Genomic DNA, 12,009 nt, shown 5'->3' with positions numbered 1-12,009 from the left:
AGCCAGGGTGCGTGCGTCAGTATGTCTTAAAGAGATAGTGACCTGATTCTCGCTACTTCGGAGATTCATGGAAGGAGGAATATGTACAGACTCGTTCAATAAATTATTAAACCGTTAGTAAAAAGCTAATTTATTTCAGGAGTGTTCTCACTAGTTTGTAGCACCGGTATCACACCACTAACTGCGCCACTGGACCAGTTCTAGGCTCTAAGGAGTGGGGAGCAAGAATAATAACACCAGAGACCGCTGCTTTAAGGGAAAAAGGCCGGCAATTTACTGAATGCAAAACACATATAAAATACAGCACATGAAACCAAAAATAGCCTGCAGATTCTTAATAATGATGTAAATATAAATGGGGAGGAAAAGGGGGGAAAAAAGTATATCACTCTTTCTTTTTGCTCTTTAGTTCACCTAGGTTATTTTAATCAGACTAATTTGAGTTAATTAGACCGGTCTCTTTTTCCTAGGTTGCACCTATTTTAAGATTTCTATTTTTCTCCTGAGTTAACTCATTTTTTTTTCTTTTACAGGTAGGGAAATACCTTCAAACACAATTAAATCACAGTGGACCACAATTACACAAATCACATTCAGAGACATAAACATATGAAAATCAAAGTATGGCACTTTAAGTTCAAGTTCAGGTCCAAATGTAAATCCAGGTACTCAGTTCAATGAAAAGTCTCAGTTTGATTCAGTCCAAAAAGATGATGATTCAATCGGTTCTCAGTTCTGTTCAGTTCAGTTCGAACTAGTTCCTGATATTCCTACTGCTCCGGCAGCGGATTACCACACGCGGGAGAGTCCCTCCCTGATGCCATGGAGAAGATGAATTGAAGGTCTAGGTTGGCTCGCCATCTTGAATCCCTCTGTGAATGTGCAGGCCGCACATGGCAGACCAATCCTCAATCCGACCAGCTTCCAACCGGACAGAAAACCTGACCTGTGTAACAGGCCACAAACACAATAAAACTCTTTTTAAATCCTCAAATTATACAAATAAATTCTTCTTCATAAACCCAATATATTAACCGGATAACAGTTTATGATGGAGCATTTCTTGTAACCTGCTACGTTTTTAGCGTTAGCTCTAAAAGAAAAAGTACAACATGATGAAAATGCAGAAAAATAAACACAAAACTCACCAAAACGTAACTTAGTTCTCATAAAACCCCCGTCAGTTCCCGACCAGGTAAATTATGTTTTTTTTTACTATAATATTAACTTTTCCTGTTAATTAATCACCGCTCTCTCCCTCAGCTCTGTAACGCTGGTTCCTTAAAGGAACAGCGACGTTATTTTCTGTCTACAGACTTTTAACCAACTATTTATTCCTATTTATGTCAGATTTTAACATGGGTTACAAATTCAATAGATTAATAACAGAGAGATAAATGTTTGAAAGCTTTTATTTCTGTAAATTATTTTTTTCTACTTACAGCTAATGAAAATATGACATTTAAAATGATATATTACATCCTGTGTAATATTAAATAAGATATTGATAACCAACAAAAATAAAAAATGAAACTAAAATAAACGTGATGGGTTTTTTTTAAGAACTCCACTAAAATATTAAAAACAGCCATTTTATGTTTAGTAGAAATTTACACAAACATATTCTATAAATTAGGACTTACCTCCCAGTCTGTCTTGTTGTCAGATCAAACTTACCTGTTTCTGCCACTCTGGTAAAAAATAAATAAAAAATTGTCTCATTATTTCGAGATACAGTCAAGATCCAGGATAAAGAGGATAAAGAAGAGAATTTATCCTCCATATCCTGGATCTTGATTGTATCTCATTATTTCAAGATGCTACCTCAAAATTTCGAGATTTTTTTTTTTTACCAGAGTGGTGGAAAGCGGTGCATCTTAGGACACCGCTTGGTTTTTCCTCTTCACCTGAACTGGAACCTGAGACTGGATACTGAACTGCTAAACCAGCAGCCGCCATCGGATCTGCCTGCTAGCCGCCGTGTCAGCTAGCACCTCTGCCTGCTAGCCGCCGTGTCAGCTAGCACCTCTGCCTGCTAGCCGCCGTGTCAGCTAGCACCTCTGCCTGCTAGCCGCCGTGTCAGCTAGCACCTCTGCCTGCTAGCCGCCATCGTCAGCTAGCACCTCTGCCTGCTAGCCGCCGTGTCAGCTAGCACCTCTGCCTGCTAGCCGCCATCGTCAGCTAGCACCTCTGCCTGCTAGCCGCCGTGTCAGCTAGCACCTCTGCCTGCTAGCCGCCATCGTCAGCTAGCACCTCTGCCTGCTAGCCGCCGTGTCAGCTAGCACCTCTGCCTGCTAGCCGCCGTGTCAGCTAGCACCTCTGCCTGCTAGCCAGTGGCCCTACATGCTAGCTGTCATAGATAGATAGATAGCATTTATTGTCATTGAACAGAATTCAACGAAATTTCCATTGCAGCTCCCGTGCAAAAGGTCAAATATATACAGTATAAATAAGCAAACACACAATAATAATAATAACAATATATACAACTAAATTAACTAAAGGCACTCAACCACACCAAAGAAGTAGCAGCAGGTCCAATTATGGCAAAGTACAGATACCGCTTGGTAACACCATCTGTTTGTCACATTGTAAAATTTCCTGAACTCTAAGAAGAAGTGAAGGCAGGATATGACATTTGGTCAGATAAGTATAATAATGAGACTCTTTCTGATATTGTTCTCAGGTGTTTACACCTTTGAAAATGCGCCAAAGTCTTCTGTGGACTTGTATAATAACTCAGCCCAATCCTTCCAGAATTATTCCTGGTCCTTGACCGTCGATCAGACAATTTGGACTCCTTCAGATTTTATTACTCACTGGTACTACTTTAATCAAATGCCAACAGATAACCTAGTTCATCCAATGTGCTTGTCTGTCTTAAGAAACTGTTTTATGTTAAATGAATTTTCTCTTATACATCTTGCTCAGAACAGGAGTAATGACTTGGTATCAAATGTAAATGGTCAATGGAAAAGACTTATTCTCCTTTTACTCTTACTATCGGGTAATGTGCAACCAAATCCAGGTCCAATTTTCAATACCTTTGATACACCAGCAGAATTCAAAACCAGATCAGGGCTTGGTATATTATATATTAACTCTCGCAGTCTATTGCCTAAGATAGACCTGGTTAAAATCTGGATTGAAACAACCAATACGGATATTTTAGTTTTGACGGAAACATGGTTAAATAAATCCATGACAAATAAAGATATTTCCTTAGAAGGTTACAATGTTTTTCGTTGTGATCGCCTCAAGAAAGGTGGCGGTGTTGCCATCTATGTAAAAAACAATTTTCATGTCACACTGCTATCTTCTGTATCCTTTCCAAAACAATTTGAGTTTCTAGCCTTGAAAACTGAATTCACTAAGGCTCAGAATATCACAGTTATAGGGTGTTATCGACCACCTTCTGCAGGCTGTGATGCACTTCCTAATTTGTACAAATATTTAGCTGACCTAAATAACAATGAATTTGTTTTATTAGAAGATCTAAATCTAGATTGGTTGACAGCATCTTCAGATAGCTTAAAAACTATCTGTGATTCTTTAAATATCACCCAGTTAATTAACTACCCCACCTGACCTAATAACAAATGTCCTCTAAAATCATCTCTCCTAGACTTCATTATGACAAACGCTCCGCATAAATATACGGGATAGGAGTTTTTGCAAATGACCTTAGTGATCATTGTGCAGTAGTTAGAAATCTTAAGTTACTAAAACCCAAGCCACGTATCTTGTTCAAAAGAGATCTAAAACACTTAAATGAACAAGCTTTTGTTCATGATTTGCTACTTTTCAACTGGAATAGGGTTTCTCTTTTTGATAATGTAAACCTTGCCTGGCAGTATTTTTATGAAGAGTTTTCAAGACTAATAAATTAACATGCTCCTAAACGTAAAATTAGGGTGAAGGGGAGAAATAATCCTTGGTTTTTACCAGCTATTGGGACTCTGCTTAAACAAAGAGATGCAGCCTGGGCAAGAAAAAACACTGCTGAGGAAAGCTGGCTTTGGTTTAGGAAACTGAGGAATAAATGTACCTCATTAATCAAGAAAGCAAAGTCAGACCATTTCCTTGCCGAAATGACAAAAAATTTAAATGATCCAAAGAAATTTTGGAAATCAGTTAAATCAGCTACTGAGCCACTGAGGGACTTTCCAAATTTTGTTTGGAAAAAAAGTAAAATGGTGTCTGATAAATTAGAAATTTTAAATTATTTTAATGAGCATTTTATTTCTGTAGGATCTCTATTTGATGATTTAAATTCATTTACCCAAAATGTAAATACTGATGAACTGTTTTTGAATAATGAGTGTAACTCCACCATTTTTAACTTTTTCCCTATTTGTACAGCTGAGGTTTTCAGAGAACTGAAAAACATAGACACCAGAAAATCAGCGGGGCCAGATCATCTGGATCCTTTTTTTCTAAAGTTGGCTGCAGAGTTTATAGCAGAGCCATTATCTCATATTTTTAATCTAAGTCTAATCTCTAATAAAATCCCTAGTGTATGGAAATCAGCATTTGTTTTGCCTCTATTCAAATGTGGGGAATCATTGTCATAATTTGAGGCTAATCTTTTGACCCACATGCAGAATACACTTCAGGATACAGAGAATGTCAGTTAAATAAAGTTTATTGTAAAAAGAGTTTAAATGTATCTTCTTTGCCCGGGGCATGGGACGGCTGGAGATCTGGATTCTGAGGACGGAGGAGATGAGAGGCGAGTAAGTAGTACTGAAGGTGAAAGAGAGAATAATTAGGAGACCTTACTAGTGAAATGGAAGTGATCCACCAGGGGGAGGTATTCTGCTGGTGCTGGAACCTGGTTTATAGGGTGAGTGCCGGGTCCAGGTGGAGTTGGAACTGAACCAGGAGATCCAGAGAGAATGGGCGGCGATGATGGTTTGTTAGTTGTACTTCATTGGAGGGCGGACAGGTTGTAGCAGACTTGAACAGCCAGAAGAACCAGTCGTAGGGATTTATGAACCAGGGGTTTCTTTATGAAGAATCTTGGAGGTGAACCGATAAAACTCATAAGGCACAAAAGGTAACAGCCGCTGAGAACCTACAAGGAAAACACAAGGGAGGCTTGAGTAAAACACTTAGAAAACTCAGAGAGAGCACACACTGAGGGGCACAGAGCACCATGAACGGCAACACTCAGGCATCTTAAACACTGGCTGATGACAGATAGGCTGCAGGTGTGACGGCTGAACACCTGAGACCGCCCTCTGGACAACACAGCCTCCTGGCGCCATCTAGTGGATAACTAGAGACAAGAAAAGCAGCCCCACAGAAACCAAAACTCCAGCTTCCCAACAATCATCACAGGTAAACAATTACAGACCAATCTCTAAACTATGTATCGTAGCAAAAATTTTTGAAAAATTAGTTGCAAATCAATTGAAGAATTTTTTAGATTCTAATTGTGTTTTACAAAATGTTCAGTCTGGTTTTAGAAAAAAACATAGCACTGTTACTGCCACGTTAAAGGTTTGTAATGATCTTATCCAGGCTCTTGATAACAAAAAACATTGTGTTGCTTTGTTTATTGATTTATCATTTGACACAGTAAATCACAAGCTTTTAATTGAAATTCTGCACAGGATTGGGCTCTAGCATCAAGCTACCATGTAGCTGATTATTTGTCAAACAGAACCCAGAGAGTTCAATTCTCTGGTGTCACTTCTTCTACTCTCACTATTTTAAATGGCGTACCTCAAGGCTCAGTTCTGGGTCCGCTTTTATTCTCTGTTGATATAAATAACTTGTGTGACAATCTGTCAAATGCTTTTTACCATTTTTATGCTGACGATTTAATAATATACTGCTATTCTGCATCACTATCGCAGGCAATACAGTATCTGCAGTCTGCTTTTAATGTAGTTCAAACACGTTTACAAACTGAAGTTGGTTTTGAATGTGGACAAGACAAAAGCAATGATTTTCTCACATGCTAGAAAACTACCAGAAACTTCCCTATTGCTGACCACTGCTGCTGGAGCACAAATCGAGTTTGTCAGTAATTATAAATATCTTGGTTTTATTCTAGATAATGAACTCTCTTTTAAAAATCACATAGCAAATCTACTAGGGACATTGAAAATGAAAATTGGGTTTTATTATCGAAATGGATCTTGTTTTACACTCAAAGCGAGAAGAAAATTGGTAGCAGCGACATTCCTGCCACTTTTGGATTATAGAGACATTTTATATATGAATGCTTCGACCAAATGTCTTCAATCATTAAATACTGTGTACCATTGCTCTTTAAGGTTTATAACCGGTAGTAGACGTTTGACACATCATTGTGATTTGTAGGCAAAAGCTGATTGGCTCCTTTAAGTGAATGGAGAAACAATCATTGAATGATCCTGATGTATAAATCTTTACTCGGTCCAACCCCAGCATATTTATCCACTCTCCTACATAGAACTGTCGGTTCTCTTCGCTCCAATAACTTTATTGTTCTGCATGTCCCACGTTTTGAACTGAAACAGGGAAACAGGCATTCAGTGTTTTTACCCCACAGCCTGGAATCAGCTGCAGTCTGAACTTAAGATGTCGGAAATGATTTGACTGGACTTATTTCGATCAGTTCTTAAAGATAGGCAACAAGATTCTATGAAACAGTGTCATTGTTTTGGTTTTATTGTTTTATACTTGTGCATATGTATTAATTGTTTTTATCTTGTAACCAGGCTGTTATGTATCGCAAATTTTTTGCTCAGGTCCCTCTTGAAAATGAGATCTAGATCTGAACAGGGTTTACCTGGTTAAATAAAGGAATATGAATATGAACAGGTTTCCATAGATTTTTACTCCAGATTTAACTCATTTACAACCATGCAGGTTTCCTCTCTTCTGTTTTCTTTTCCTAACCAGAAATCAGGAAGCATCTGGAGTTGAACCAGAGACCTCTTGATCTGCTACCCTCCCCTCCCCCACATGTTGCTGCTGTTCTATGTTTTCAGTCAGGAACCGGATGAATCTCAGAATAAACTCTGAGCTGCTGCAGAACCTGAGCCTCCAGGTGACCTTTGACCCCTTCAAAACTTCTGATGATAATCCAGATTAATTTCATTCTCCGCCATCTTTTAGCAGAAATGACAGCAGAATAAAAACACTTTTTTGTTTAATAAATTTATTAATTTTCCAACACTAGAAAAAATACATCTGTATTAATAATGAATGTTTAATAAATGCAGAGTTCTGCCTCGGACCCATTCACGTTTAAACCGGGTCCAGAAGTGACCCGGTCCACAGGTCAGGGGCAGCCTAACAGCTGCAGGTCCAAAGCGTAGCTCCCCAGCTGGGAGTTGTAGTCCTGACACTCTGGAGAACTACAAGCTGCGGGCCACAGCTCCACCAGAGCCTCCGAGTCCAGAGGCAGCCGGTACCTGCAGGTCCAGAAACATCACAGGTGAGACCCTAACCAAGCTGAGCAGAACCTGGGCAGAACCACCCACCTGGAGCCGCCACCCTGCGTGACCTCTGACCCCCTCGAGCCCAGCACCAGGTACTGCTGGTTGTTCTGCAGATCCACGCTGCTGCAGGTCACCTTCTTCACCAGGTCCAGGTCGCTGCCCGGACCGGCAGCTTCCAGCGCTAGAACCAGAACCAGAGTCAGAGTAAAGTCAGGAAGGACCCGGTTCTACTGGACCAACATAGCCAGACCAGATCATCTCAGTCACAGAACCAGAACATCGTCTGCTGGGTCATTTTCTCTCTGACTCTGCGCTACGTTCCATGCTAGCTCCACTTAGCTCCTCATGAAGCGTTACAAGAGAAAAAAGTGAATAAAGAAACTAAACTTCAGTCATTCTTCCTCCATATTGATGTTAGTGACTGGGTGAAAGACCATGCAGCGGCGTCCATGGTTGCTACCGCGTTTCCATGGTAACAAGCAGAGTCTCACCTTCAGACTTCTTGAGGACCTGAACTACGGTGGCTGTGTAGGTCATAAAGTCTCCCTCTGCTGCCGAGGATTTCACCGTCACATTGAAGGCTGCAGAGGAAGCAGACAGACCAATCAGGTTCCAACCATTTAACACGAACTGGGAACAATGGTCTGATCTGGAGCTGGTATTCCTCACAACAACAACCAACAACTGGTTCTTACAGAAACACAGAGAGAAACATGTTTTCATGAAATATACATTTATTTTTCACACACTGAGGTAAAAGTCAAAGTTTATAAAATGACAGTCAGTGGAATCAGTGGAGGAAGAGGAAGTGTAGTTAGGTGTAATAAAGTGATTTATGTAGCTAGCGCCAGCAGCATACCTGCTAGCAGTTAGCTGTTACAATCACCAGATCAAATTTAAGTGAAAGATCTGATCCAGTGGAGACGGGAAGTCCGGTTTGTTCAGCTCCAAAATGGATATTACTTTATTATCTGCAGCCTCAAACTTTAGCTTAACTTGGTAAATATGAACGTTTGAACATTAATAAATCCTTTTGCATTCAGTGTTTTTATGAGAAGCCTCATATTTCCCTAATTTAATGTATTTGTTCTTTCATTAATCCAGATATTATTACTTTTCTGTAATATTTCAAGCAAACTTTTAATTTTAAAATAAAAACAAATTGAAACACCTCAAATCTACTAAGCACACCCATAATAATTTATTATTATTATAAATAACTTCTTTAAACTAATCATCAGTTATATTTCTGGTCTCCTCACCTGGCTGTTGGTCAGCCCCCCATTTGTTTTCACACTATGGTATGATCCCAAATCCTCACATGTGATTGGCTGCATGGCAGCTTTGTGGCCAATCAGACCAAAGTTCTGCTGTGAGGAGGGCGGGGCCACTGAGAGAGAGAGCTGAGGACCAGATGCAGCTCCTCTAGGAGCCTCTAGGGGGCATGTTGGGATTTTTCCAACATAATAATTAAATCATATTAGATTATTATTGTCTCACAATTCCGTCAACTTTATAAACCATCCAGGTGAGTTTAGAGCTGCTGGTGTGACCAGATCATGTCATCTTTAACCTCCGATAACAATCCGATCCGAGAACCTCCATCTGTTTTTAACAACGCTGCAGCTAAAAGCAGCCAATCAGCTTCCAGCCTCTCACCGTATTTGATGTGCGGCTGGCAGATCTCCTCGATGCGTTTGGCTGCAGTCAGGCTGAAGTCCACGCTCCCTTTATAGGTCGCACACGCAGCTACAAGGTCACACAGCACTCAGCTTAATGAGGTCAGCTGCAGCTGGAGCCAGCCAATCAGAGCAGAAACCCGCCTCACCTGCCATGCACTGGCACTGTTCGCCCACACAGAGGCGCTGCAGCTTCTGCTGCTGGCTGGAGAACTGCTTGGTGCACAGGCTGCCTGAAAACAGAAACGTTGCAGGTTAGCAGCAGATTCTCTTCAACATGGAAACAGAGAAAAAAGATTTTATGAGATTTGCTCAATGAAAACATTAAAATGGGTTGGAAACCTGGGAACTGGGACCGTTCTCAGGTAGGGCCAAATATTAACGGCCTGAGTGGGTTTGAAGCAGGTTTGCTCTGGGACAACAGTAGGACCCAAAGATGTAGCAGACCTTAAGCTAACATTGCTAACTGCTAGCTACTACCCGGATACAGCCAACGTATGGAGATTTATGGTGGGTTGAATTATTAAATCAAATGGATCTCATAATAGAACCTCCGGTATTAAAATAATACACACTGAATAATTAAAAAAAACCTGAAAACAGAATAAAATCTAACATATCTGTCAATTTTCCAGCTAACACCTACTAGCACATGCTGGCTATTTCTGATTGCTGTTATTCAACTAATGTTGAGCTAATGCGCTAACAGCGGAGCCAATCTACTGTTTAGCGCTTTGCTAACAGGTAACCTTCAGAGCACTTAGATTCTCCTAAATTAATTTTCTGTATAAATTATGAAGCGCTAATTTACTTGGCTGCTTTGTAAACTTTCCATTGAATAAAGTTTTACATTTTTATTGAAGATTTGGATACTTACTGTTAAGAAGCTAATCAGGCTAAATCAGCAACAGAGTTAGCAAAACTAAACAACTATAAAACTGAGAGCGGGAGTTAAAGATGTGATCCGAAGAATCACTTCCTGAAGCTCGTCATCAACACATAGACGGCAACATGGGTGAATTTAGCATTTTGGCATTAGCCACAAATAAATCCCATGTAATGTTAACAGTTAGAGCTTTAGCATTAGCGCAGCCAGCTTTTTAGTTAGCAGTGCTCAGATCAGAATAATCCAGTTTAATCTGAAAAATTTGAGCAAAACTTTAACATTCAGTTACTGACTGACAAGAAGACAGTTCAGGTCCAAATATAATGCTACATGTCCCAGCATCTCCTTGGGCTGTTGTTAGGTTTTTAGATAAATATAAATATTAAAGATTAGGAGACCTGAAGGACTGTGAGAATCTAGGTCTGCTCTCGGAACGTGTGTGTTATGTGTAAGATGTTTGGAGCAGACACCTAGCAGGAGAGAACATCAAAGACTAAGGGTCAAAGTTTTATGACCCAGAGAATCTCGGGAACTGGTGCAGAATGGCACCATTGTTTAAGTAGTGACTTGTGACTGACTGTGTTGTCAGCTGTGTTTTCTGTTTTCCGCACCTTCTATGCAAAAGATTTGTAACTTAAACCACGACTCAATAAATATGCAATTGCAAAGGAGCACGTTAGAACTGGTCTGGAGACAGAGATAAGGTGATGTCCCTGGGCAGAGTTCTCCGTTCAATTGTAAGAAATTTAACTGTCTCCTTGTGTTTTTATTTTTGTCCAGTGAGAATGTGAGGTTATAGATCTGACAGTTGTCACCTTATCGTGGTGGGGGGGTTTGAGGGCCCCAATGATCCCAGGAGCTATGCTGTCTGGGGCTTTCTGCGCCTGGTAGGGTCCCCCAAGGCAGACAGGTCGTAGGTGAGGGACCAGACAAAGTGCAGCCTGAAGACCCCAATGATGAGAAACAACACTGGACCTCGCCCGGACACGAGTCACCGGGGCCCCACTCTGGAGCCAGGCCTGGAGGAGGGGCACGATGGTGAGCGCCTGGTGGCCGGGCTTTTACCCATGGAGCCCGGCCAGAGACATGGGTTCCCCCTCCCATGGGCCCACCACCTGTGAGAAGGGCCAAAGGGGTCGAGTGCAGTGTGATGGGTGGTGGCCCAGGGAGGGGGCCCTGCCGGTCTGATCCTTGGTTGCAGAAGCTGGCTCTTGGGACGTGAAATGTCACTGATAGGTTTATTTAATTCCTAACTTGCAAAGATTCAACCAGAAACACAATTACTTTTCTGCAGGAGAAGAGAATTTGAGCCCAGAAGCAGAAAGCTGCTGTCAAACACTGTCTGGGATCAACTCTGCCCGATCTTTGTCTGCATTTGGCTTTATTAGAAAATACAAGGAAGGAGGTTGGGCTTTTTCACATAGTCACACAAAGAATTTGACCAATGACCTTTTTCTACAGGGTGTTCTGGAACCTTCTGTGGACATGCCCTTACAAGGGCATGGGGCTGACCGCAACCAATCAGCCCCACAGAAAGCTGATACCACAGGAATGTGTAAACGTCTCTAGCCTCCAGGCAAACATCCTAAAATGGTTAATAGTGTTTCACAGAAGAAAAGGAGTCAAGTAAACAACACACAAAATAATAATATGAAAACATAACCTTTCAAATAAACTCACAAGTAAATGAACTTAGATAATTATTCTAACAGTCACCTCTCTGGTGGGGAAGGAGCCGGAGCGAGGTCGAGAGGTTCCGGCTAGAAATAGTCGGTCTCACCTGGACACATGGCTCTGGTTCTGGAACCAGTCTCCTTGAGAGGGGCTGGACATACTTCCACTCTGGAGTTGCCCAAGGTGAGAGGCACCGGGCAGGAGTGGGCATACTTGTTGCCCCATCTTGGTGCCTATTGTTGGTGTTTACTCCAGTGAACGAGAGGGTAGGCTCCCTTCGCCAACAGATGAGGGGCCGGGTTCTGACTATTGTTTGTGCTTACGGGCCGAA

At 41.2% G+C, this 12,009-nt stretch overlaps 1 protein-coding gene and 1 long non-coding RNA gene across 2 annotated transcripts in view; both read right to left on the bottom strand.

Moving 5' to 3' along the window:
• Positions 1-250: 250 nt before the first annotated feature.
• On the bottom strand, positions 251-2,429 carry LOC111610266. The gene is made up of 2 exons (XR_002753557.1): positions 1,854-2,429; positions 251-1,691 (listed from the first exon to the last, which is right to left on the bottom strand). It is a non-coding gene; the product is annotated as an uncharacterized LOC111610266 (long non-coding RNA).
• A 4,718-nt stretch (positions 2,430-7,147) lies between these two features.
• Positions 7,148-12,009, bottom strand: part of c5 (complement C5) — a 31,275-nt gene continuing 26,413 nt past the window's right edge. Inside the window, exons 38-42 of the mRNA XM_023343286.1 lie at positions 9,268-9,351; positions 9,099-9,188; positions 7,931-8,020; positions 7,482-7,620; positions 7,148-7,412 (exon numbers count right to left, since the gene is read on the bottom strand). Coding sequence (XP_023199054.1) covers positions 7,280-7,412; positions 7,482-7,620; positions 7,931-8,020; positions 9,099-9,188; positions 9,268-9,351 — 536 coding nt within the window. The 3' untranslated portion in view covers positions 7,148-7,279. The remainder of the gene's footprint in view (positions 7,413-7,481; positions 7,621-7,930; positions 8,021-9,098; positions 9,189-9,267; positions 9,352-12,009) is intronic.

The sequence above is a fragment of the Xiphophorus maculatus genome, chromosome 12 (assembly GCF_002775205.1).
Source record: "Xiphophorus maculatus strain JP 163 A chromosome 12, X_maculatus-5.0-male, whole genome shotgun sequence".
NCBI classification, from domain to species: Eukaryota; Metazoa; Chordata; class Actinopteri; order Cyprinodontiformes; family Poeciliidae; genus Xiphophorus; species Xiphophorus maculatus.
This window is presented reverse-complemented; position numbering and strand designations above follow the sequence as displayed.